Here is a 25,977-nt window from a genome sequence, read left to right on the forward strand (position 1 = left end):
CTCTGTAGTCACAGGAAGCAGGTGAATGCTGGCACTCAGCTGGTTTTCGCCTTCCTCCTCTCTTACTCAGTCTGGTCCCCCAGCCCCTGAGATGGTGTCACCCACATTCAGAGTGAGTCTTTATCCTTCAGTTAAACTTTCACAGACATGCCCAGACTCAAATCCAGACATTGTTATTAAAGGTGTTTTTTTTTTTTAAATTTACTTCTAATTTTTTGATACAAGGCTGTAGTCCATTGTTCTGATAGTCCATTGTTCTGTAGTCCATTGTTTGATACAAGTCTGTAGTCCATTGTTCTGAAACTCCAGGGCCTCTTTTCTTAGCCTCCTGAGTGCTGGGATTACAGCCATGTAGCAGTATACTGACTTATGAAGTCCTGTGTGTACCTGGGACAGAGTTAGCTAGACCCAGGATGCTCTGCTGTTTTACCAAAGGGCTTCCCCAGTGATAATGCACACACAGATCACTAGGGTATCATGTTAGAATTCAGACTCAGCGGGTCTGGGGTGGGGCCAGAGAGCCTGCATTTAGACATATTCCAGGTGATGTCAATGCTGCGTGTCTGAGAGCTGTGCTTAGATTAGCCAGGTCTGAAACACACTCGGTTCCTCATCTACTTCTTCCAGCTTCTTCTACTGGCTCATCCATCTTTTTGTTAATTTTTCCTCCTTCGCTCTCCTCACTCTCCTCGTGCTGGATGGTTTTATGTCGATTTGACACAAGCTAGAGTCATCTGAGAGATGGGAACCTCCATTGAGAAAAAAAAAACAAAAAACAAAAAAAAAACGCCTCCATAAAGCCAGGCTGTAGGCAAGCCTGTAGGGCATTTTCTTAATTAGTGATTGACGTGGGAGGGTCCATTCCATTGTGGGAGGGGCCACCCCTGGGCTGGTGGTTCTGGGTTCTATAAGAAAGCAGGGTGAGCGAGGCAAGGAGAGCAAGCCGGTCAGCAGCATTCCTCCGCGGTCTCTGCATCAGCTCCTGCCTCCGGGTTCCTGCCCTGTTTTAAGTTCCTGTCTTGGCTTCCTTCAGTGATGAACAGTGATGTGCAAGTGTAAGCTGAATAAACCCTTCCCTCCCCAAGCTGCTTTGGTATTTCATCACAGTGCTAATAACCCCGACTAGGACGCCTCCCTTCCTCATTCCTACCCTCTTGGCCCTTACTCTCTTGCTGTAAATCCACGGGGCAGCAGTTACCTGTGGACAGGCAGCGCTCTCCCCACCTGCCAACAGCTGCCCTCCTGAAGAGAGAGCTGTTGGAAGGGCCCTGCCGCAGCTCCGTCCCTCCTAGCTTTTCACTGGGGAATGGCAATCTTGGGAAGGCATCCCTGGCCTCCTGGCTTTCTCTAAAGGCAGGAATAACCTTTTCAAGGCTTGTAGAACGCTGCCCTTGGGGCCAGGTGACCTTTTTAGCTTGAGAACCCTCATCTATGTTCTGGTGGCTTGTTGGAGGCTGTAGATGCAGAGGGGGTGGAGGCTGCCAGCACCCATCCTGTGTTCTGCAGCAGGTGCGCTCTGAGGCTGCTGATGCCTCTGTGCGCATGTGCCAGCCGCAGAGACCCGAAGGCACCCATGCCTCTTTTTGCGTCAGTCTCAATTGCACACTAGGATCATCTAGGGATCTTCAAACAGTGCACTGCCTGGGCCTTCATCCAGAACGCTGATTTAGGGAAGAGGGCAAGGCAGAGGGTGCCCAGATGATCCCAATACACCAGCGAGGACTCTCCCCAGGTTTCCTCCTTGCTCTGGGCAGAAGCTGTGCAGGAGGCTAAGAAGGAACTGTGCCCACACAGAGTCCTGGGTGTGCTTGGTACTGCCCGTCGCTTCGCCCTACCGTCCTATCCCCCGCACACATGACTTTGCTCTGACGCCTAGTGCTGTGTCCCAGCAGCAGGGAAGCCCAGCTGGGTGGAGGCAGCCCTGAAGGCTCCACAGTGTCCCTTGAGCAGGGCTGTACCAACCATGTCGAAGCACCAGGCAAAGGAAGCATAGATAATGCAGATCCTGTCTTTAAAATCTTGATTTTAAAAAAAATTATTTATTTAATTTTTTTTTCATTTTACATACCAACCACTGTTCCCCCTCCTTCCCCTTCTGTTTGCTCCCATCTACCATCATCCCATCCCTATCCACTCCTGGTAGGGGGGAAGGCCTCCCTTGGGTATCACAGGCTGGCACACCAAGTTGGGGCAGGACCAAGCCCCTCCCCGCTGCATCAAGGCTGAGTAAGGCATCTCACCATAGGGAATGGGCTCTAAAAAGCCAGTTCATGTACCCAGGATAAGTCCCAGTCCCATTGCCAGGGGACCCACAAACAGATCAAGCCATACAACTGTCACCCACACTCAGAGGGCCTAGTGTGGTCCCATGGAGGCTCCCCAGCTGTCAGTCCAGAGTCTGTGAGATCCCACTAGCTCGGGTCAGCTGTCTCTGTGTTTTTCTCCATCATGATCTTGACACCCCCCATCCCCCCTTGCTCCTACAATCCCTCTTCCCTCTCTTCAACTGAATTCCAGGAGCTTGGCTTTAATTTTAAAATGACTTTAGATTGGGCATTATTGAGCCCACCTGTAATCCTAGTGTTCTGGATACTGAGTTTAAGATTAGCCTGAACTACACAGTGAGACCCTGTCTAATAAATAACAACAAATAATAATAACCACCTCCCAATGCACTAAACTGCAATCTTAATTGCATTGCTGGATCCCCTGGCATCCTGTCATTGTGTCGGAGGCCAGCTCCTCACTGGTATAGCCTGCATCCCAGGGCTGACTGTAGGCAGGGCTTGTATATGGATTCTGTTGAAATCGGGAAGTTATCCAGGAAGCTTAGTTCTTAAACTTTAAAAATAAACAAAAGTATGCACACCTGGTACACAGACATACATGAAGGCAAAACACCCATACACATAAAATTTAAAAAGTCTTCTTCAGACAGACACAAATTCTAATTCATAAGAAGCAGAGCTCCTGGGATTGAACATGGGGATGATGACCCTTCCCCACATCCGGGGCCTTTGACACTCACTGGAGAGCCTGAGGCTCTGAGGCGACAGCTGAGACCAGTGAGGACCACACTGTGCATTTTATTGCTAGGAAATGGAGTAGATTTGGCTGTGGAAAGGAAGAAAAGAAGGAAGGGAGGGAGGGGAGAAGGAAGTGGGGAGGGAGGGAGGGAGGGAGGAAGGCAGACAGGCAGGCAAGAAGACCTTCCTTTTGATCTCTTCCCTGGATAACCTGAGGCTTGGTTTGCAGGTCCCCCCTTGCCCCAGAGGAGCAGACACCCTCACATGGCTGTATACAGCATACCAACTTGATGTCACTGCTGTACGCTTGGGAAGTGATGTGTCATTGCCTTTGGGGGCAGCATGAGTTGGATTCAGAGAAGAGGATAGTCTGGAGAATAGGCCAGAGCTGGCCCAGGTCTCAGTTGCATGGGTCCCAGCCTCGGACTCTGTCCACTGGCCTCTCTGTGAGGGCCTCACCATTGCCCCTGTGAGCCTTTCCAGGCCTAGCTCTCAGCATCAAGGATCCCCTCCTGAAAAGCAGTCTTGTGAGACCTCGTGTGGATTCTACGGCCTGTCGGAATGAGCTCCTCTGTTCAGAGTGCTGTGCTCATTCTCAGCCTTCAAGTGCAGGACAAGATGCCCTTGAACAAGGCCACAGTGAACAGACAAAGAGGAAGGACCCCTCCATCTGAGCCTCTCTTCTGGCTGGAGACTCCCAGAAGGAAGGAGCATGTGAAGCCGGGGACATGTGCACAGGTAGGCTTTTATTACTAAATCCTATAATATACAAAATGCATAATCGAATAACAGCTAAAAAAATAGTCCAAGAAATATGAAATCCATATTTTTGAAATGATAAAAATGTAACATAAACATACAAAATGCTGCATATATATACAATATATTTATATATATATAACATAATGAAAACTGTAAATAAGAAATGTGTCCAACAGTAGGTGGCAAGGGGATTTGTTCCTGTCAGCTCCATGATGCTGACTGGCTTCCATCTTTTACTGGAAGTCAGTGAGAAAGACCGTTTCCTCTCCAGTGTCCTTAAAAAGGTATTTGTTCTGAAAGTCAAGAGTTTTCAAGTTAATTAGCCAAAGAGTGAGAATTCTTTGGTCTGAAGCGGCAGAAGGATACAGAGAGAGGGTCAGAACCCATCAAAGTGGCCGGCGTAACCCCGCAGAGAGGCTGCTGTGACCCCTCGAAGGCCTCTGCGAGGGGACTTAGAAGAGAAGGCAGGCAGTTGCGTTGACCCAGACTCCTGGTCTCTGGTGGATGGGAACTTGCAGGAAGCTCTGGAGTGAGTTCAAGTCTGGATGGAACATTTAGATCCTGGGACCTCCATCGTCCCTCCCTGGCCCTGACATCACTGAGTCTGTGGCTTGAGAGACCTCTATCCGAGAAAGGCATTTCAAGTGCCGGCACTGACCCACGAGGACAGGTTGTGTGTGGCCTGAGCCAGGCCCTGGGTTGGGGTGGGATGCTTGAGGCTGCGCTCTCACAGCTCCTTCAGGATGATCTGGATCTTGCCATCCAGCTCTCCCATGTCCAGCAGGAAGGCCACGTGGTTGCTGTAATGCTGGATGATGTTGTTGTCCATGTTGACCAGGATTCTGGAAGATCGAGGAGGGAGACATGGTTGAAGCGTGACAAGCCCCCCTGTGTCCCGGGCCTCTGAGTAACAAGGATGATAGCCACACTGTAGGCACCTCAGAACTGGGCTGTAAGGTGGGCGTTTCCAGTGGCCAAGTCTCCGCTCACACCCTAGCCTGCCTGTCATACCATGCTGGTGTTTAATGGTGGACTGCCTCCCTTCTGAGGAGCTGAGTGCGGGTGCTTCTGAGAGACTGAGGCACAACTCTGGGAGAAATGCTGTGTTTAGTGACTAGACTGGGGACTTGGACTTTAAATTCAAGTTCAGGAGGTGTGCCAATCTGGGTTTAATGAAAGGCTACACTGATGGGCTGGAGAGATGGCTCAGAGGTTAAGAGCACTGACTGCTCTTCCAGAGGTCCTGAGTTCAATTCCCAGCAACCACATGGTGGCTCACAACCACCTGTAATGAGATCTGGTGCCCTCTTCTGGCCTGCAGTCATATATGCTGTATACATAATAAATAAATAAATCTTAAAAAAAAAAAAAAGAAAGAAAGAAAGAAAGGCTACACTGAGCCACTCAGGTGTGCTTGCCTGAGCCAGAGGCAGGGGCCATACAACACCCCTCCCAGTTGACTCCTGTTAAGGTGAGAAGTCAAGTAATAGACTGGAGGGATGTAGCCCCGTCCTCCGGGCAGGGACCTGGCCAGCCCAAGAAGTAGACTCCCCATGGCTGTAGACTCTGAAAGGACCAAATCATAGTTTATGCCAAGGGGTAACCCGTAAGAGCTGCTTCCCTGATAAAAAGTCACCTGGAGGGGACCCGAGCGTCACTTAGTCCCTTCCCTGCTAATCTTCTGAGTGGGTAAGAGTTGGGTATATACATTCAACCATACATACATCTGTCTGTCCGTCCATCCATCCATTCACTCCACCATACCTCTTTCCTCCATCCACCCATCCATCTGTCCTCCATATACCCATTCATCCCTCATCCTTCAGTCTTTGCTGGATCCTTTTTTCTTCCTTTTTCTTTTCTTTCTTTCTTTCTTTTTTTTTTTTTTTTTGGTTTTTCAAGACAGGGTTTCTCTGTGTAGCTCTGGATGTCCTGGAGCTCACTCTATAGGCCAGGCTAGCCTTGAACTCGGAGATCTGTCCACTGCTTGGCTACTGGACCCTTTCATGTGCAGGACATTGCTCTAAAAATAACAGCTGTGTGGAGATTAACTGGACCTGAATTCTGCCCACCAGAATTTCACACAGAAAGGGAGACTGAGTTTTTACAACTAAGTCACTCCAGTTCATAGAACGGAGAAGCTGGGGTTCATAGAGGTAAAGTTATTCTGTGGCTGCAGTTAGTAGATGCAGAGCTCAGGATTTAAATCCAGATCTTTGTCTCTCTATGATATCATTTTTAAGGATAAGGGAAAAGAACTGCAAAATCCTATAAAACAAGTTAGGAAGTGGGAGACAGAAGGCAACCAAAAATCCATGTTTGGGAAGAGCTCGGCTAGATGCCTCCTGTTGTGGGGACTCAGGGGAGGTGTGTGTGTGTGTGTGTGTGTGTGTGTGTGTGTGTGTGTGTGTGTGTGTGTGTGTGTGTTAGGGACAGTGAACCTGGAGGAGCCCACAGTCTACACCCTGCTCTCTCTGCCAGCCCCAGCCTAGCAGCAGCTTCTTCTTTTAGGGAAAAGGTTGGAGCTGGGGCTCCCAAAGGCTGGAGCTGGCTGGCAGGACCCCGAACTCCAAGGTGATTCTCCCGCCCCTCCCGTCCAAGGTGATCTTCGTCTGGGGGGCTGGAGGCTAGAGACAAGCCAGAGAGCAGGGCTGGATGGGACAGAGAGGGTGCGCTCTGGCAACTTAAGGGTTGGGCTGTCGGTTTCCCACAGCGGCATCCATCAGCTTCCGGGAACTGGGCAAGTGTAGGAGTGTCTCTGGGCAGTGGTGTGAAGGCGGACCCTCCCGTAAGAGGTTAGTGATGATTGGGTACCAAGCGGCAGGGGCTTGTCAAGAGCTATTGCCACTTACGAGCTTCCAGCCTCTTTTGCCAGCATCAAGTTAAACCCCTGGCCCACAGCCAACGAAAACAGTGTATTGGTTAATCTTTCAAGCACTCGGTGATGCTTGTAAAATTGATTTTATCTACCTTGGTCAGGAGGACTTTGGGGAGGGTTTATGAGAATAGACTAGGCTTGGGGCTAGAAGGTCCACCTTTCTCTGATGTGGACATGTATTTGAATGAATTCGAATTTGGAAATATGCTCTTTCAGACCTTGGAGACCATCTTTGGGCTGAGGTTTTCGTGGCCATGTGGGCCATGGAGTGATGCCCTGGTCTGTAGAGCTGGGCAAAGAAAGTAACTAGGCTGGCCGCAGACTTCATTGGCATATTTCTTAGTGGTCAGAGGAACAAGGAGAGGGGATGAGATCAAACTGGGGGGAGGAGCGCATTTTAGGATGCTGAGCATCCCTTTTGCGAGTCCCTAACTCAGGACCACCACTTTGAACCCAGCTTCTTCGTCTGTAGGAACAGGGAAGATCCCACCAAGCTCAAAGCCTGGTAAGATGATGCCGAGCCTCACTGAGTTCAGCATCTGGCCGGAGGGAAGAGCTTCTACAACGGAAGTCATTTACAATGACAGTTTGTGCACTGTCGGGGTTGATGGGAAGGCCCCTGGCACAAGAGCCAGGAACCAGAGAGACGCGATCCTCACAGCTCATGGCTTCCCTGTCATACACAAAGGCTATCCCTGGCCCCTGAGCTTGGCCTGGGGTGAGATTTGCAGGGGAGCCCGGCACTGGAGAGGCAGGAAGCAGGGTGTGTGGGCGGGGCACTAAAGGAGAAGTGGGGCCTGGGCTTGTCTGGGCAAGCAGACATTAAGTAGATTCTACTCCAGTGTGTGAGCCCCCATGTGAAACCGAAACTTGGTGGGAGGTGGAGGACAGGGGAGGGGTGGGGTGGGGTGGGATGGGGGGAGACCCCACACAGACAAAATCCTCTAGATTCTCATGCAATCCAAACCAAATGGGTCTTTTTCTACATCCCAGCCTTCTGCATGGGAGGCTAGCTGGGAGCCAGAGCAGGCTAAGGTGAGCTGGGCTGGAGGCAGGAAACCAGGCCTGGGCATGGGCTTTAGCGGGCAAGGCCTTCTCCATGGGAGAATGCACAGACCACAGTGTGGGTCGTGTGCAGGTGCAGCTGGAGTTTGATCATCTAGAGGGGTCCAGCTGTGCTCTAGGCAGAGCAGCTGGAGGATAGGGAGGCCCTGAGGGGGTGTGGCCTGCTTCTCTCCTGCCTACTCAGCCTGTAGGTGGAAGAGGCCCTTGGAGCTTCTTTGACCGGGATCTCCCACTTAACCGCCCCTCCCCCGCCCATCAAATTCCCCCTTTGGCTCATATCATCTGCCCCTTCCCCTTCCCATGATGCTCTCCTGGGGTGGCTTTCCTGGGCCTTCACACCTCACCATGCCTTTGCTCTCTACTACCCCCCTGCTTATCATTTCTGAGCCTCAGTTTCCCTGCACGTAAAATATGGGTCATGTTATCTACTTGCCAGTCCGACTGGAGGGTTAGAGGAGATAAGCTTAGTCTGATGACAGACATATGGGAGTCAGGTGAATGGTGGCTGTGACAGCAGACACTATAATAATAAAAATAATAATAAAGGACTTTGTTCTCCTGTGGTTTGGAGACTTGAACTTGGATCTTCCAATGAGTGACCTTGTACTTCCTCTCTACACCAGTTAGGTCACTCCTGAGAGGACCCCTGAACTGTTCCCCCGACCCCGACCTCATGCTTGTTGCCTAGGAGCAGTGTCTGGTTTCTGCAGGTGGAGAGGTGACCGTGGCCTTGGCTTGACTGTGTGTGTGTGGGGGACTCTCCACCGGTACTGAGCATGCTCTCTGCAAACCCACCACGGCCGGGTACAGACTTGGCAGGGCTGAATCAGCACTCACCCTCGCTTGCATTTCTTGTAGACTTTGCAAATATTCTCCTCGGGGAGTCCATACTTCTCGGAGATCTGGAAGGAAACAGTAGGGTTTCACTGCCTGAGGCCATAACGGGATTTATACACACTTTATATCACTGCCTTTTAGGCTATAAAAGTAATATTTATCGGGAAAACGAAGAGAATGACAACAATTCTAGTTCCCCGAGGTGAGCACCATCAGCCTCTGAGTGTTTGCCTTCCCCTTGGTGCGCTGTGTGTTTGCCCAAGTTTACACCACACGTGGGGGGCTGACATCATTTTGTATGATCTTATGATACATTGTTTCACAAACACATAGCGAACTGCATTTTAGTGTCTATAAAGTATCTGCCAAGCATCTGCTGCTTCCCTGGGTTCTCACCTAGCAGCTGACGTTTGTGTCTGAAGGATCTATCTTCCCTAGGCAAACTCTCTGCGGTGACAGCTAGAATGTCCACCCCATAGGACAGACTAGATGTAAAACCTTCAGGATAGGTCCTGCCATGTACCAAAGCCTCCATGAGTGGGCTCTGTCGCTGTCTTGGGAGCAATGGGCACGCTCCGGGCCCTGCTGTGAGGTGGGGCGACCCACATGTTCCTCTTCTGGACTGGAGTTAGTAATTGCAGTCGATGGAGGTAGAACACCGAGTGCCCAAGCCTGGCTCAGCCTGAAAGCCTGTTATGCCCACGTGGGAGTGCCCTCTCCAGCTGAGGTTCGCAGGCTGACCGAGCCCAGGTCAGGGGTCCCTCCCTGAGCTGGAGCTGCAGAACTTTTGGTTGTTGTTCGAGGCAGGGTCTCTCTACATTGCCCTGGCTGTCCTGGAACTGACTATTTAGAGCAGGCTGGCCTTGAACTTATAGCTATCCAGCTGCTTCTGCTTTTGGAATGCTGGGGTTAAAGGTGTGCTCCACCACACCCCGAGAGTTGTAGAACCTTGAACAGCATTCCCATGTCTCTCTCAGTTTCACTTTGGTGAAATGGGTGTGGTAATGGTTGGATATGCATAGAATGACTCTGAAAGGATTAGGTCTGGCCCACTGTCGGGGCTCAGTCAAATACCGGTGCCAATATACCGGTGCCAATATACCGGTGCCTCATGGAACTGGCAGCCTTGGAGCTGCAGCTAAGCCCAGGCCTGGGACGCCAGTAGCAGGTGGCCCTCTGGGAATTTCAGAATAAGGGTCAGGTTCAGTGTCCTGGTTAGATTGACAGAGATTCCTCTAAACTAGAAATGTTCCTAGATTTTATTTCAATGGCAAGCAATGTAGCTGGATGCTGCCAGGGAGCAGATCTCAAGTCTGTCTATGGAAGACCTTGGGAACAAGCTGGGTAGAGGTAGCGGGTGCTGTCTGGAAAAGTGGCAAGCTCTCCACCCCTGGAAACAGAGAAGTCAAGAGCGGGTGCAGATGACGCTAATCCCGTAAATGGCTGCTTAGCCCAAATATTCTGTCTCTATTCAAGTGACATAATTGACTTTTTGTGAGCCCAGTTTCCTGGGGCTGATGCCAAGCAGGCTGATGATATGAGAGCAGGGCAGCCCAGAGGGCAGACAACTTGGACTGGACTGGCACTTTATGCCACTTTTGGCAAGTCTCTGACTTCTTGGAGTGAGGGGGTGCTAGACAGTGTCCAGTGGAGAAAGGGGGAAGCAGGCACTCATGGCAAACGTAACTGCCTGACGCGCAAGCCTCCCCCAAGCAGCCCATGAAGGTGGCTAAGGGTCCCCCAGCTACAGGTGCTGGGCTGTCCTAAGAGGTTCCACCTTCAAGTCCAAGGCCCTGGTGACCCTGGTAGCCAGATGCCATGCACTTGTCCAGACTGGGCTGTTCTTCCCGCCCTCAGGTGCCTGGGGGATGGGGAAGGTCTCCTTGCCCAGATACAGTCACCTTCAGCCACCCCCAAGTCTTGCAAGTAGAGGGATGAGGCCCCCCGGGAGGGAAAAATGAATGTCTCTGGGCCCAGCCTTTTTGTGTGTGGGGGTTTCGTTCCCATTAAAACAGAAACAGGTTTGCAAAGCCAACAAAAGCCCCAGCCTGTGAGACAGCAGCCATCAGATTAAGGAGGATTTATGGTGTGTGTGACTCTCAGGGTGGTGCAGGGTTCTGACGAGGTGATAAGATCGGAAGGCACACCCCCTAGCAGGGCCCTGGCCCTCTGTGGGGCTGGAAAAGTAGCCCACCAGAGCCCTCCTGTGGGAAATGAGGCACCTTACCGCATTCCTCAGCCCCTTCAGGTCCGGGGTCTTCAACATGAGTGCGTCAAACACCTCCTCTGTCTCCCTCCGCACATACAGCAGAACTGAAAACCAATGGGACAGAGGACGCTGAGTGTGGGAGGCTCTCGGCGGATGGAGAGGGGTCTTAAACGTCCAGCCCTTTCTAGACTCCCCTGGCTTTGGGGTGGAGGGGGTTGAATCTTGGGTCTAGCTCTACTATCTTTCAACACTGTTGAGACTTCTTTGTATGTAGATGGGGCTCTTGCTCCTTACTTCAGAGCTGCCTCTGGAATCAGGGACAGTGTTCAGAACCCCCCTAAGTTCTTGGCTAAGCTTGGTTCCTGGCTGCTGGTGGAGCTTCCCTAAGGTCACCTAAGCCTCCGGGGGCTCCTGTGCCCCACCCCCAAATCAAAGATTTAAGGATGTTAAGCCAGACAACCAGCCATGGGGGCCCCACCGTACTCTTATCCACTTAGAGAACTGCCAGCCTCGCCTGGCCTCACAAGTTTGTGGCCTGTGCCCGGCTGCCCTGGGACAGCCATGTCCAAACAGGGGCAAAGCCACAGATGTCCTCTGTCTCTGTGACCACCTGTCCAAGCCCTGGAGTGTTCTCAGCCATCCCCAAATCTTGGCCTAAACATACTCCAAGGAGTGAATCAGGCCTTGGGTGGTGGACTTCAGGAAAAGCCTCATGGGGTGGGTGAGTGGGGCTTCTGAGAAGGCTCTGCGGGGGCATGTGGAAGGGCTGAGAGACCCCGAGGGCTTAGGCTACCTCTCTGAAGGTCATCTTCCTTGGCCTGTTTAGAGGGAAGAGCCTCAAACTCCTCGGCGAAAGGCGAGCAGGTACGCTTCAGGGGCAGCCTGTGGGGACAGCAGAGAGGGACCGGTGAGGACAGCTGCCCCTCCAGGGGCCCTTGGGACAGGGAAGGCCCCAGGAAGGGATAGCCAAGCATCAGGACAGAGGTGAAGCCCTAAAGCTGGGAGCAGGTCTAGCTGGGTCAGACCCCAGCTCTGCCACATGCCGGCAGCATGCTGGACGGGAGTCCTGTCCTTGACCTCAGGTGACAGATGTGAGAAACAGGGCATGGAGAGAGCTACAGGAGGTGGCCTGACCTGCATGGCCTTAATCAAAGTGGACTGTTAGCACCATCCACGTTGTTTCTTCTAGAAGAAGCGAGCCATGGAAGGGGAGAGCCATGGGAGGAGTCTGGAGGGAAACCAGCTTTGGGTCAAGCCCTGTGCCTGCTACTTCACAGGAGTAAGCTGCACTACTTCGCTGAGCCCTGGTTTCTTCATTAGGGAACCGCCATGACGCTGTCTTCCTGACCCACCAAGGTTGGTATGAGGTGATGAGAGAGAGAATTTGGAGCGAAAACCCCATATAAAACATACACGCTGTTTATAGGGGAGAAATGGATTCCAGCAGAGGGCTTGCCTGGAAGGCCAAGCTGATTGCGGCCACGCACTCATGCTGCCCTGTCCTCTTGCCTCACCCTTCACACATTCAGGGGTCCCCGAGGGCTGCCAGAGCAAAGGCTGTGACTGACAGGGAAAGGCATGGGTGACTGTGGCCTCTGGAGGTCATGTGTTGGGGAGCGGGGTATCCAGCATAGGTCTGCTTTGTGCTCCCCGAGTGTGTATCCCCATCTCGGGGACCTTTCTTTGCCTTTTATTTTTTACAAGCAGGTGTCTCACCAGAGATCTGCCAACTTTCCGTGTAAGGCAAGCCTATAAAAACCCAGGCGGTTTCAGTGGGAAGGATCTAGGCCTAGCTCCCAGCAGCAGGGGAAAGACAGGAGGCAATGTGAGGGATACAGGGACTGGAGAAGGACAGGACTCCTGGCTGCTCTTCCCATACCTGTCAGCGCTGCTGTGTCCTGCTGAGGGGGCAGCCTGCGACAAAAAGAAAAGGCATTTCTGGTCAGGCACAAGAAGAAAAATGAGAGCAGCCTGGGAAGGAAGGGGGATGGGTACCACGTTAGAGCCTTCCCTGCATGCTCTGCACAGAGGAATCCCTAAGTGAACTGGGGTCTCAAGTCAGGAAGAACTTTCCTGCTCCGGCTGCTGAGTCGGGGACTCACGGTCACAAAGGGACTGTTGAGGTACTCCTGGCAGAGTGGTGATTCCAGCCAACCCAGAGGCGGGGAGCTGCGGCTAGGGAGCCTGCAGCTGGGGACCAGTGATAACAGGGAGATGGAGATGAAGCGGTGCCCCTGAGCACACTGGGTGCCTGCTGCCACCGCCGCTGCCACTGCCACTGCGCTATCCAGTGAGCATCACCCAGAGGGGGCAGGGGATGGCTCAGGGCCACACTGTACTCTGTTCCTTTCTCCAGGGCCAACTCTTCCCCACTACGTGCAGGCACTGGCCTCCCACAGAATATCTGCCTACCCAGCTGGGGCCACTAGACCTAAATGAGCAACCTCATTCCTGGGGCCTCAGGCTACAGATGAAATCAATAGAAAAGGGTTGATGTCACTGCCTAGGCAGTGGGGGGGTGGGGGAGGCGGGGGGGGGGGGGCCCGCAGAACCAGGCTGCCTCCAGGAGAACAGGAGGATGGGGTAGGCTTATGGGCGTGTCTGAGCTACTTTGTCCAGCCCTGTGATATACTCCGAAGTCAGACACCATTCACAGATCAGGCAATGTGACTCCATCTGCACATGCTCCTGAGGAGCCATGGGAGCTGGGCCTTCAAGAGAAGGCTAGCTGATAGAGATGTAAGCAGACAGAAGTGAGGCTGGCTGCTGGCCTTGTCTGGCAAAGGGAACAGATGGTTTCCCTCAAAGGATGACCATCAAGAGAGAGATAATGTAGTGAGTTAAGGCCTGGTGCCTCCTGGCCAAAGATGCTCGGTAATGGCAACCCTGTCTGGCACCTAGATCCTGATCTGGGCTTCAGAGTGGGTCAGACTCTGGCTATGGGATTTTAGGAGTGTGCCTCCATCCTGACCCTTGGGCCCAGTATTGTTGACCCATAGGGGTGCAGTAAGGGCCAAGATGCTGTTCGGTTGCTTAGCTTTCATAATGTTTGTGACCAGGACCAGCCGCCCAGCCCAGAGGTGATTCCAATTGACATCCTCCATGTGAGCTCGAGCTCGGATGGTTTGATGGACAGGAGGACCTACTTTGTCTGAGCTACTTTGTGCTGGCGGCTGTATGCAGCTCGGTGATATACACCCACATTGGTTATTTCCGAACCCCTTGTAGGTCAACAGAGGCAGTTTTCTTTTAGTTCATGAATAGCAGGACCTGGAAACGCCCTAATGGGCAATCATGGCGGCGGCAGGTAAACCCCCCAATAGTGTGCTTAGACAGGCTCTACATGGATCCAGCCCCCCCCCACGTCCCCTTTCCCACTGCCCTGCCCTCACCCCTCCTGGGCGCTGTAGGCTGGAGAAGTGCAGGTTGGGAATAAACAGTACAGGCTGGGTCTCCAGGTCAGCTTCGGGCCGCAGGTATGTGGTCTCATTGCCCCTGAACCCTGACAGCAGGCAGCCTTTGATGCCTGCTGGGGAAAAGAAGCCATTAAACTCAGGGGTCCCTTCCACACAACCCCCTGACCAGCTTCTCTGGCCTCCTTCCCTTAGGCTTGCCCCAGGTGGCCCTGTCCACTGACCATTGTTGCTAGAGTCCGGGCATTTGACCTTCCTTCGAAACTGCTTCCGCTCATCATCTCGCATCTTCCTCTCAGCTCCCTGCAAAGAGGGGTGATGCTCACCAGGGGCCGGGGGTGGGGGCGGGGCTGGGGGCGGGGCTGGTCAGAGGGGTGGTGCTCACTAGGGGCCGGGGGCGGGGCTGGTCAGAGGGGTGGTGCTCACCAGGGGCCGGGGCTGGGGGCGGGGCTGGTCAGAGGGGTGATGCTCACCAGGGGCCGGGGGTGGGGCCGGGGCCAGGGGCGGGGCTGGTCAGAGGGTGATGCTCACCAGGGGCTGGGGGGCGGGGCTGGGGGCTGGGCTGGTCAGAGGGGTGGTGCTCACCAGGGGCCGGGGGCGGGGCCTGGGCTGGGGGCGGGGCTGGGGGCGGGGCTCATTAGGGGTGACAGCGGCGGGGTAGGGGTGCGATGGGGAGGATGTCCACAGCTGCTGTTTTGCATCTTAAATATGGGCCAGGCCAGAAGGAAAGTGGGAAATGGGAAGGTACCAGCATATGGCCCAGCTTCCTGAAGTCAGCTCAGGCCTTGAGAGGGATGGGGAAGAAGGAAGCATATAGAGACAATGAAGAGGTGGAGGGGGGGAAGTGGGGGGAGTGGGAGGGAGAGGTGAGCAGGAATGAAGAGTTCTAATGGAGAAAAAGGTGCCATGGAGCCAGACTCTCAGATCCCTGCAGAGAGGGGGCATAAATACAGATGTGGAGACAGATACCCAGAGGAAAGCAAGGGACAGAGAGGGACAGGCTTCTCAGAGGAGTAGGTGGTGTCTCCTGTCCTGTCCCCACCTTATCACAGAAGATCTTGATCTGGCAGACGGCACGGTGTACCAGGCGCTCCGTGCCGGCCCCGCAGTCATAGGTATCGATTTGCAAGTTCAGGGGGACACCCTTCACCCCCTTCTGTGAGGAGAAGTCCGTGCTCAGACAGTTGACACCGATGAACACCTGGGGACCGAGTGGGGAGATGGATAAGTGGCCTTCTCAGACCTGTGTGTTCAGTGAATACCTTCAGCCATCTTGGGCTCTGCAGGCAAGCATCACTATCCCCTCTTCCCTTTCACAGACGGGAAGGGGGTACTGGTGGAGCCAGGCTGGTATGCCCCTTCTAGCTCACTGAGGGCACCCCACCCTGGGAGGACACTAGGGGTCCTTTGAGGACTGCAGATCTGAAGGTTTGTTACTCCGCAGCTTGGAGCAAGTTAGGAACACAGCTTTCCTGCTAAGCCAGGCCCACAGAAGGTGACAGAGCCCCTTCATCCTAATGACAGCATAGGAGGCTAGCACTTTCTGCTTAGGTGGACCCATGCCATCTGTGGCCAGTGTTCCCCCCAGTTATCTCTAGTCTACAGCGCTGGAGCAGAGACAGAAGTGTTCCCACTCCCCAGGGAGTTGGGGTCCATGAGCCTGGCCCTGGACCCACTGATCTGCAGGGGGAAGTTTACCAGCTTGTGGCTTGGCGGACTCTCTTTTATAGATGGGGATGGGTAAATGGATCCTGTGAGGCCGGGAGAGTTCACACTTACTCTTGTCAAGCAGGGACACTGGCCATTCCGGTGAGGGGATGCTTCAAAGTCTACCTACAGCCTGTGTTCTCTTAAGAACAGCCTGGGGCTGTCTCGGCCCGGGGAGGCTGGGGGCCAGACCCTACCGCTCCAGTCTGGGCTTGGTCTCTGGGACATTTCCCTTGGAAACAGCCCTGACCTGAATGGTGGGAATGGGGGGAGGCCTCTCCACAGACCCCCTCGGTCACAGGCTTTGGGGGAGCTCCCCTCACCCCACCCAGCTGTGATGCAGCTTCCACCAGCTCCCAGCTCGCACTGAGACCCAGGCCTGGGGGTATGAAGGCTGTGAGAAAAATCCTCACCGAAACCCACCTCTCCCTTCCCATGAAACTCTCCCACCTCCCTGGCCCAGCCCTCCCCTCCCACCTCCCATGACTGGCAGGCTCCTCCTCTAGCCCCTAGCTCTGTCTGAATAACAACCCCAGCTGGACCCTACCCTTGTCTCCATGTCTTCTCTATGTCACCCCAGGGGAGGAAGGGGTCCACAGATGCCTTTGGGATGAGTGGTCCCAGGCCCAGTGGGTGTGATCAGCCTGTTCAGGGTGTGGAAGGACAGACTGGAGAGAGGTCACCCAGACCCGGCGGGCCAGGCTGGTGCCCTTTCCACATGGCTCTCTGCTCAGAAAAGCCGTAAGTGCCCAACTGGCGATAGGCTCAGGTGCCTGGGTAGGAAGACGGCCTGGGTTCAAGCTGCCATGAAGGAAGCCCGTGGCTCCCTCTCCCTGGCTTCTCACTCGACTGACCCCATGGCTGTGCCTTGTTCTAGCCTCTCAGACGTGGGCGTGGGAGCTCGACCACAGCCCCGCAGACTCTAAGAAGCCAATGTCTGGGATCAAGTCCTCCCTGTCACTTCTGAGTCCAGGTCAGCATGCTACCAGCGCCTTTGAGTCCTATTCTGATGGATAGGCAGGCTGAGTTGCTAAACTGACGGCTGTCAGGGTCACGTGATCCCCCTCACTCCCACTCAGCTGGGGCTATAAGCTTAACAAAGTGGCATGGCTTCTGAGGGAAGGGCTGGGAGCAGGCCAGCTTCTCGGCCCAGAGCCTGTACCTCCGATGCCTGTGAATGCCACCACCTCCCTGTGTGTTCAGCACAGTGGATATCAGCACCCTGGGGCCCCTCCAGCCCTCCCCAGGCTCAGTCACTCCACCCAAGCCCACACTGACCTTGGCCTCCTCATTGACATTCCACACAAAGGACAGCGCATTGTAGGCCACCTCCTCGATGTGCTGGACTGTGTTAAAGTTTTCTTTACAGTCGGCTGAAAGGGCAGGAGACCCAGGTCAGTGGGAAAGGGATGAGGATGCTGTGGGGAGGGGCGCTATGAACTGGACCTTACTCTAGCAAGGACATACACCCGCCCCCCAAGCTGTGGTTTAGAGGTTTCGTGGGAAGTGTGACACAGAAGATCTCTTAGCTAATGCGTCAGGGACATCACAGAAAGAGGCGTGGAGTAGGGCAGCGGGGTAGGAGCAGAGATCCTAGCGGCTGTCATTTATGCAATACTGATTCAAGGCAAGCCTCGGCAAATCCTCCTAACTCTGAATATTCAGTTTACATAGGATGAAAGTAGGGCTCAGAGAGGCTGGGTTTCTTGCTCAGGGTCACACAGCTAATGAAAGGCAGAGCAAGGAGCCCACTATCTGGCTCTTAAGCCCATTTTCCTAATTGCTCCTTCATCCAGCCTCTCAGCCAGGTCTTTGAAGAGTCTCCCATCTGTACACAGCCAGGCAGCTAGCCACCACGGACAGTTGGGTAAACTGAAGGGAGGGGACATTGTCATAAAGGCATGCAGAAAAGGATGGAGCCATGTGGGAGTGATCCAGGGACACGGTGTCCCTGCCAACCCTCTTTTTTTTTTTTTTTTTTTTTTTAAAGAGTCTTATGTAGCCCCAGACCGGCTTTGAACTCTGTGTAGTCAAGATGATCCTCCTGCTTCTACTTCCCAAGTGCAGGAATCACAAGTCTGTACCACCATGCCAGCTTTATTCAGTGCTGGGGATGCAGCCCAGGGCTTCCTGCATGCTAGGCAAGCCTTCTGTCAGCTGAGCTACCAGTTCAGTCCCACTGCTGTACCCCACGGTGGCCAACATCACTAATCACTGACACCGTCCGGGTCCCACGCCCTGTCTATCCCAGAGCACAGCAGAAGAGAGTGCCTGCTGCGTCCATCAGAGGACGCAGTCTCCTGCACTGTGCCCTGCTGGGTTTGGTCTGGAGTAGGAGAGGGAAGGGGCGCAGGAGGAAAGGCTTGGGGCTCACGCTCACCCACGTCGATGACTCGCTGCTTGGCGGTGGGCTGCCGGGAATGCCAGTGCCTCCAGAAGCGTAGCTGCTCCACCGGGACCTTGTCATTATCGAACACAACCATCACCACGCTCTGCAAGTGCAGCGGCCATGTCACCCTGGTCTGAAGGTCCAGGCACCAGGCTCCCTCCCAGAGCTTGGCCCAGCATCCCGCTTTATCGGACACTCAGTTGACAAGTGTCCGTCCGCTCCCCCCCCCCCCGACACTCACCAGTGCCCCCTTCCCAAGCTGCCCCACACACCTTGACTTTGCTGGAGGACAGAGCGAGGCCTTTACCTCCCGCTGGGGTGCGCAGAGTGACTGGGTAGAACTGACCCTTGTTGAGGTAGGCCATGGGTGACTCGCCCGCTTTGATGTGAATGGCTTTGGGGGACCCCAGGGTGTATTCAAAGTCGCTGTGGGGAGTGAGAGGATGGTGAGGCAGGCTCCAGGCAGGGGTGTCCTGGAGCACAGGGCAGGGGCCTGGATCTGTGGCAGGCTTGCTGTGTGATCTAAGTCATTTTCCTGTCCTGGCGGGGTGGGGGGAGGCGTCTATTTAATGGCTTTGTTGGGTCACATTCTAGTTGGATAAAGGAGGTCCAAAGAAAACCAGGGAGAACCAGAATAGGGGCAAAGCCCTGGGGGACTAAGGACAACCGAGCCTCAGTATTCTTTGTACTGGGAGGGTTGAGAGATTGTCTTACTATGCAGCTCAAACTTGCTAGGAATTCAATATTGAGTCTAGGCTGGCCTCAGACTCACTATGAAGCCTATGTTGCATTAAAACTCATAGCAATCCTCCTGGTTCTACCTCCCAAGGGCTGTCTTCTAACAGGGTGCTGAGCTTAGAGTCCGCTGTCACTGCCTAGTACTAGATGCCTAGTACGTTTCTAGGGATACTATGGAGCTGTCTTCAGCTTCTGGCACAAATGGCCAAGGGTCCTAGGAAACCAATTTACCTCTTGAGGCTAGGATAATCCTCTGGACATGGGGGTTCCGGGGATGTTTTCAGGATATCGGGGAAGAGCAGCGACTATAGAGAAACAACCACAAGAGAATAAATGACCACGTTCAGACGGCAGGGGGCCCAGCCCAGGGCTGCACACACACACGGCCACACAGGGTGTGCAGCGTACAACTTGGACAGCAGTATGTGGCAGCCCAGCCTTAGTTCTAGAACTTTCTCCCATCAATTGCAAAGCTCTGATCTTCTGTCTTCTCTCCTTATGTGCGTGCACACATCTATCCAGGGACGCTGTGCGGGTTCAGGGGCGAGCCCTCACCTCCTGTGGGTCATCTTTGAAGGTGCTGTCTGGCTGCCAGCGCTGTGTGGGTGGCACCCCGTGAATGCTCTCAAATAATGAGTTGAGGGACCCATTGTCATATATGTCACTAGTGGGCAAGAGGTAGCTGTCCATGGAGCTGGCTTCCAGCTTGCTTGGACCTGGGGGGAGGGGCGTGGTCTTGCCGGGGGTCGGTACTGCCCCCTCCAAGCCTAGTAAGTTGTTCTTCTTGAGGTGGTCCGTGTAGTCTGGGCTTCCAGACACATTCTCTGTCAAAAATTTCATGAGGTGCGTGGGGCTCTCAAGAGGGGCAAGATCTGGCTCATAGTCCATGCTGTGGTAGAACCTGGGGGGAGAGACAGTAAAAGTGACACACTCCTCCTCTGCAGGCTGAACTGATGGTGACCCCATGTAAGGTTTACCACCGTCCCCCCCAGCATGTGAGACACTCAACCCGACGCAGGCCAGTTGGCCACAGAGATGAAAGGGGGAAAGTATGAGGACTGATATCCTCTCAGGCCCTGGGTTGAGGGGACATCCTGCTTTAGTTATTAATACACAACTAGTCAACTTAAAACACTGCAAGTTTAACTGTTTGTTTCTGAGCCAAGTGCTCTTGTGCCAAAACAGCCCCACTTCAACAGCTGTAGTGAGTGGGGTGTGTCTGGGAGGGGGCTGTGTACCTGTGAGACAGTGGTCATGTGTTCAGAAAAAGGTCAAGTAGAATATACGCAAACCATCAGTGTGGCAGGTAGAGCACTGCGTGAGATAGTTGATTCCACTGTCTAAAGATATGTCACTGTGATTGGTTTAATAAAAAGCTAAATGGCCAATAGCTAGGCAGGAGGTATAGTAGGAACTTCTGGACACAGAGCTCTGGGGAGAAGAAAGGCAGAGTCACCAGCAGACGTAGAGAGAACAGACTTGCAGAAGGAGAGGTAAAAGCCACGAGTCTCTGGCAACACGTAGATGAATAGAAATGTGTTGATTTAAGTTATAAGAGCTAGTACGACAAGCCTAAGCTATAGGCCAAGCTTTTATAATAGTAAGTCTCTGTGTCGGTGTTTTTTGTTTGTTTGTTTTTATTTTGTGAGCTGAAGGCCCAAAGAAAAATCTGCTTATGTAGGACTGTACGAAAGCTCTTACTTTTTACTCTATATACATTTATGGAGTTTGAGTATTTTGCAAGAAACAGGCATTGCCCTTGTGGTTGGAAGCTACTGAACTGTAGAATTCATTTCAGAGAGGCCTGTGCACCCAGATCCCTACTCCAGCAGTGCAGGGGAGTGCCTGAGCCAGCTTCTTGCTCACATTGGGCCCCTGGAGAGCTGCAATGGCACCCCAGACATTTGGATTTTCCAGAAGCCACTGGCAGGCCCTATGTAGTGACCTCTGTGAGGTCCCCATTGACCAGGAGAGAGGAAGTGCAGGAAGAGGGGCAGGATCCGCCTTCCCAGACCCCAGCCCTCACCAGGCAATGCTCAGTTTAGGATTCTTTCTCAAGAACATTGTGGCATAAGGTGTGGATGCCAGGCAAAGGCCAGAAGGCTGGGAGTAGAATCCCAGGAGTCACCTGACCCCTTGGAGAAGGGTTTAGAGCCTGGATAGAAAAGCTGCCTCTGAGGCTGTCCTGCTGCTGTGGTTTGAAGTGTATTTTCACACATGGTATGGGGATCTGGCGTGTGTGTGTGTGTGTGTGTGTGTGTGTGTGTGTGTGTCTGCGCATGTGCATGTGTGTACATGTTTATACGTGTTCAAGCACAGCTTTATTATAATTTTGAAAAATTATTCTGCTGACATCACCAGATTTTTTTTTTAAGATGGGGTCTCACATAGCCCAGGCTAGCCTCAAATTTACTGTGTAGCTAATGATGACCTTGAACTCCTGATTCTCCAGCCTCCACCTCTCAAATGCTGACATGGCAGGCATGAAGGCATGCACTAGCATACTGGTTGTATGTGGTGCTGAGCATCGAACCCAGAGCCTCATGCATGGTACACAAGCACTCTACCAGCTGAGCTACACTACCAGCTAGGTATCAGTTGTTCCGAAACCTTCCTATTGTACAAGCATAAAGACAGGTAGACTCCAGGCTGGACTGTACACATTGTTTCCTTCTGATCTTAAAGGAAGTTAAAATACAGGAGTCCAAGAGTTACTGTGTGTGGGTTCCAGCACCACACCCCTTATGCTTGACAGGCAGACCAGCCTGCACTCAAGGTCCCCGACAGAGCAGAGCAGTGAAGGGTCTAAAGAGGCAGAGGTGGCCTTGAGAAGCCTTACTTCTTTCCTTGGTCATTTCGGCCGCCGGTGCTGGAGGACAGTATCCGCTTGTCCTTGGGACCCTGGGAGGAGAAGAAGGAAAGATTGACAGGTTGTTCTTGGCTGGGACCTGGCTACTGGGAGCCTCCTAACTTTCAGGGGCTGAGGCCAGGCCCTGGAATGCTTGGGAGAAAATAGTTGAAGCTGCCTGGTGCTCTAGCCACCACTGAGACTGAGCCCAAGCGACAGGGGGAAAGTTCTTCCCTGAGCTTTCTAGTTGAGAACATGGGAGTGAGAGTCAGACTTGCCTGGCTGACTTACCTCACCATTTAAAAGTGCTGTGACTTTGGATAAATGACTACCTCTCTCAGACTCAGTTTCTTCAAATGTTAAATGGAGGATTATAATAACTGCTTCAAGGGGATTTGAAAGCTATAGATTAATAGAAAAAGGACAGTGCCCCTTTTAAAAAGAGCACATCATGTAAGTGAGACCTTGTACAAAATGCTTCCTAATTTAACGTCTCTCACCATCCTGAGTTTCTATCAACACCATCACTATGACCTAGGTGGGGAGACCAAGGGCCAGAGCCTCTTCTGCGAGAAGGACAGACTCCAAGTCCATTTCTCGATTCCCTTCATAGATATACTACATGTTGACTGTGTGTCCTTGGGCAAGGCACTTAACATCTCTGGACCTCATATCCTCACGTGTAAAAGACACAACTAGCCCTGAAAAGAACTGTATGTGCTCAGGGCAGTCTAGGGGCAAAGGCACAGCCCTGGAAGCGGCCTCTTGCACGGAATTTTAGTTTACAATCCAGCTTCACCCTGTGAACCCCAGGCTGGGATCTGAAGATGGATGGAGAATTCTGGCTTCCATCATGGCCTTGAGCTGGAGTAGCTATTCAAATGCCCCTCTGTTGACCTGAGCTAGACAGGATCCAGAGGCTGCCAGTCTATGGGTATTTGGCAGGCAGGGGAGCCAGGCTAGCCTGGAATGAGGACCAGAGACAGCCTAGGGCCTTTCCTGTCAGGAACCACATACCTTGGTCTCCCTGGGCCTCTGAAGTCATGAGGAGAATTCACCTTCCAACATGAGTGGGTGAACACCCCCACCCCCACACAAAGTGGCTTTGAATGTTCATATTCAGGACCAGCCATCTCAACAAATCCAGGAAGATTTATTGGAGCAATGCCCCAGTGCAAGACAGCATTGCTCTCCATGCCAATTCAGATGCTCAGAGAGGCAGGGCTGCCCGAGCTCCAGGTTAGCAAAGACACTGAGGCCTCACGGATGCCCTGTGAGGATGCAGGCTGCTCTCTGTTAGCCATTTCTGGCACAGGCACTAGAGGTGGTGGTGGTGGTGATGGTGGTATATTGTGAGTTCATATTTGTGACTGATGGCTGGTTCACATTGAGCTGAAAGGGCCCAATGTCCATGCCTGAGAACCAACGATCCCCAGAGTCTAAGGCCCAAGGGACAAGAAAAGACAGCATGCTAGCAGAGGCAGGAAGGACAGGAAGACACATCAAGAAAAGGAGAGCCCTGCTGCAGGTGATGAGATGGTGGGGGGGGGCACCAGTGGGTGGGGATGGTGGGAGGCTGGGGTGACCCAAAGGACAGGGCAGAAAGGAGGGCCAGTGGGGATGGTTGCCATGAAGTGTGCTTGGCCAAGCCAGGAATCTATTCAACCAATATGCGCTGTAGACCAGGTGACAGGTTGTGCGGGCGGCTGGGGCTTCATCAATGGTCATGATGTGTGTCCACTCTCCAGGAGCCGTCTTGTAGGGAGATGGAAATGTGCGGGCACACAGTATTTTGAAGGAAAGGGGTGATAGGGAGAATAGAAAGAACTGGTGATATAAGAATGGAGACCCAGGAGGACCTCCCGCTCCCCACACCATGAGAAAATGAGGTGACATTCATGCTAAGGCCCAGGTGGACAGTAGGATTTACTCAGGAAAGGGGAAATGGCATTTTCAGAGGCCCAGGGTTGAGGGGCTGCTGAGCCCTGACAGCAGAGACAGACTTAGCAGCCGGGCTCACGGCCCGAGGTGGCAAGCGTACCATGTAGTAGTCATAGAGAAAGCTCAGGGCTGCAACACTGTCATCATCCCCATTAACTCTCATCATGGCTTTGGTGGCGGCCGTCAAAGGGTTCTCCAGGTACGTCTTCCAGGCCTCGTCCTCATTAGTGTAGGGAAACTTCTGGAAGCTCACAGGGTCATTCTTTAGCAGTCGCACAGACCTGAAACTGCAGGCAGATAAGAAGGGTCACTTGAGGATGGAGAGTTGGTGACGTGCTTGCCACACAAGCATGAAGGGTTGAGTTTGGTCCCCAGGTTTAAAAAAAAAACAAAGCCAGATGCAGTAGTGTGCTCCTTTAATCCCAGCCTGGGGAAGAGGAGACAGCAAGGTCCCTGGGACTCACTAGCCAGGTAGTCTAGTCTAGATATGAGTTCCAGGTAAGTACCAACCTCAAAAATATGCAAGATGGAGAGTATGTGAGGAATGACAGAGAAGGTGGTCATCTGCTCTCCACATGCATGCACATATACATGCACATATACGTGTGCACCAGCACATGCACAAGCATGTGTACATACTTGCATACATATGCATAGGCAAACGCAAACACACAAATAAGAATTCTCTCTTCTAGGTTCAGAGGAAGGTCCCCAAGACACAGCTTCTGCCACTGCCAGGAGGCACCAATCCTAGGAACGTGAGACTTCTTCCTCGGCCACCTTAGGTAATGAGCCTCGGATACAGATCAATGCCAAATTGATCTGCTATGCAGAAGCTGCAGACCTGGGGTCTGAAGCCCTGGTCTCCGACACAAGGACCATACTTAGAAGGCCTCCAGGAAGTTCCATAGAGTGCTGCCATGGCAATACTGTCCACAGGGAGTCATGGCAACACTCTTCCAGCAAATGAAACTTGCAGACAGTGCGGCATGACTCCTGAGGTTGTCCTGAGACCATGAAAGGCACAGAGCCCTGCAGATGATCAAATCGAGAAACACAGTGAAGGACAGGACATCAGAGCAAGAGAGCTGGTGGGCAGAGCCTGGTCCTGGGGAGTGGCATTTTGGACTGACATATATGGTAGGTCCCCGAGTAGCTGCTCATGACCAGGCCGAGGCAGGGGCAGCCTAACACTGTGCCAAGACACCCATATAAATACAAGGCGCTGTAGCCCAGGGACGAGCTGCATGTATGGGCTAAAAGAAAGGGATGGAGGCATACAGGGAGCAACGATGATTACAAAATCAACCTCTAGCAGGGGATGGGATCGGGGAGGTGCAAACCTACTGTTAGTACTCTGGAGGCTGAGGCAGGAGGATTGCAATTCCAGGCCAGTCTGGGCTACTGTGTGAAACCCTGTTTCAAAAACAAAAGACAATGATAGTTTGTTTGTCTTTGCTGTGCCCTGGCTGTGTTCGGGCACTGAGCCTACACACAGACCATGCACTGTCCTCAGTGAAGGCACAGCTGTTTTTTCCACTGGTGGAGGAGACAGCTCAGAGAGTGGAGGAGCTTCCAGGGTCCAGTACTGGAGTGGCCTCATGCTCTCAGACTTGAAGCAGGGAGAGCGTGGCCCGTTGGTTAAAACAACTGAGGCCGCCCCTAGAGTCTTTTGATTTGAGAAAGGGTCCCACGTAGCCCAGACTGGCATCAAACTTGTGTAGCCAAGGATGGCCTTCAGCGTCTGATCTTTTCTGCCTCCACCTCCCAAGTGCTGGGATTGTAAGTGTGGGCCACTGTGTCCGGTTCATGTGTTGTTGAGGACAGAACCCGGGGCTTCACCACGCTGGGCAAGCACTCTCCTAACTGAGCTACACCCCCAGCCCAAGGGTTTCTGACTCCCTCCAACCGGGGTAGCTGAGAGTGTGAACATCTAACAGCATCCTTGTTGCTGTTGCTGCCGCCTCTAGCCCCGGGGACCACACTTGCAGAGTGTCCGGGAATGTGTGGGTGCGATCACCCACAAAACTCTCCTGATTATTTTAGAGCACACAGAAAGTGAGAGAATGGCTGCCCAGCTCAAAGGTCAAGTGGGGTGTTCAGGTCTGCTGGGGTCCTAGAGCCCCCCTTTCTATAAGGGGCACATGGGTCCGACTGACTCGCC

At 53.0% G+C, this 25,977-nt stretch overlaps 1 protein-coding gene across 2 annotated transcripts in view; it reads right to left on the minus strand.

Annotated features, from left to right (window-relative positions):
- Positions 1 to 3,752: 3,752 nt before the first annotated feature.
- The window catches only part of Grhl3 (grainyhead like transcription factor 3), a 33,237-nt gene continuing 11,012 nt past the window's right edge, over positions 3,753 to 25,977 (minus strand). Inside the window, exons 2-16 of one of the 2 annotated variants that reach the window (XM_076565395.1) lie at positions 23,914 to 24,100; positions 21,864 to 21,925; positions 19,580 to 19,925; positions 19,256 to 19,329; positions 18,559 to 18,712; positions 18,278 to 18,389; positions 17,176 to 17,270; positions 15,233 to 15,391; positions 14,415 to 14,493; positions 14,170 to 14,306; positions 12,657 to 12,691; positions 11,571 to 11,659; positions 10,796 to 10,881; positions 8,569 to 8,633; positions 3,753 to 4,630 (exon numbers count right to left, since the gene is read on the minus strand). In XM_076565395.1, coding sequence (XP_076421510.1) covers positions 4,516 to 4,630; positions 8,569 to 8,633; positions 10,796 to 10,881; positions 11,571 to 11,659; positions 12,657 to 12,691; positions 14,170 to 14,306; positions 14,415 to 14,493; positions 15,233 to 15,391; positions 17,176 to 17,270; positions 18,278 to 18,389; positions 18,559 to 18,712; positions 19,256 to 19,329; positions 19,580 to 19,925; positions 21,864 to 21,925; positions 23,914 to 24,100 — 1,795 coding nt within the window. In that variant the 3' untranslated portion in view covers positions 3,753 to 4,515. The remainder of the gene's footprint in view (positions 4,631 to 8,568; positions 8,634 to 10,795; positions 10,882 to 11,570; positions 11,660 to 12,656; positions 12,692 to 14,169; positions 14,307 to 14,414; positions 14,494 to 15,232; positions 15,392 to 17,175; positions 17,271 to 18,277; positions 18,390 to 18,558; positions 18,713 to 19,255; positions 19,330 to 19,579; positions 19,926 to 21,863; positions 21,926 to 23,913; positions 24,101 to 25,977) is intronic. The other variant, XM_006975674.4, reaches the window with a different exon arrangement.

This window comes from Peromyscus maniculatus, chromosome 2, assembly GCF_049852395.1.
Source record: "Peromyscus maniculatus bairdii isolate BWxNUB_F1_BW_parent chromosome 2, HU_Pman_BW_mat_3.1, whole genome shotgun sequence".
NCBI lineage: Eukaryota > Metazoa > Chordata > Mammalia > Rodentia > Cricetidae > Peromyscus > Peromyscus maniculatus.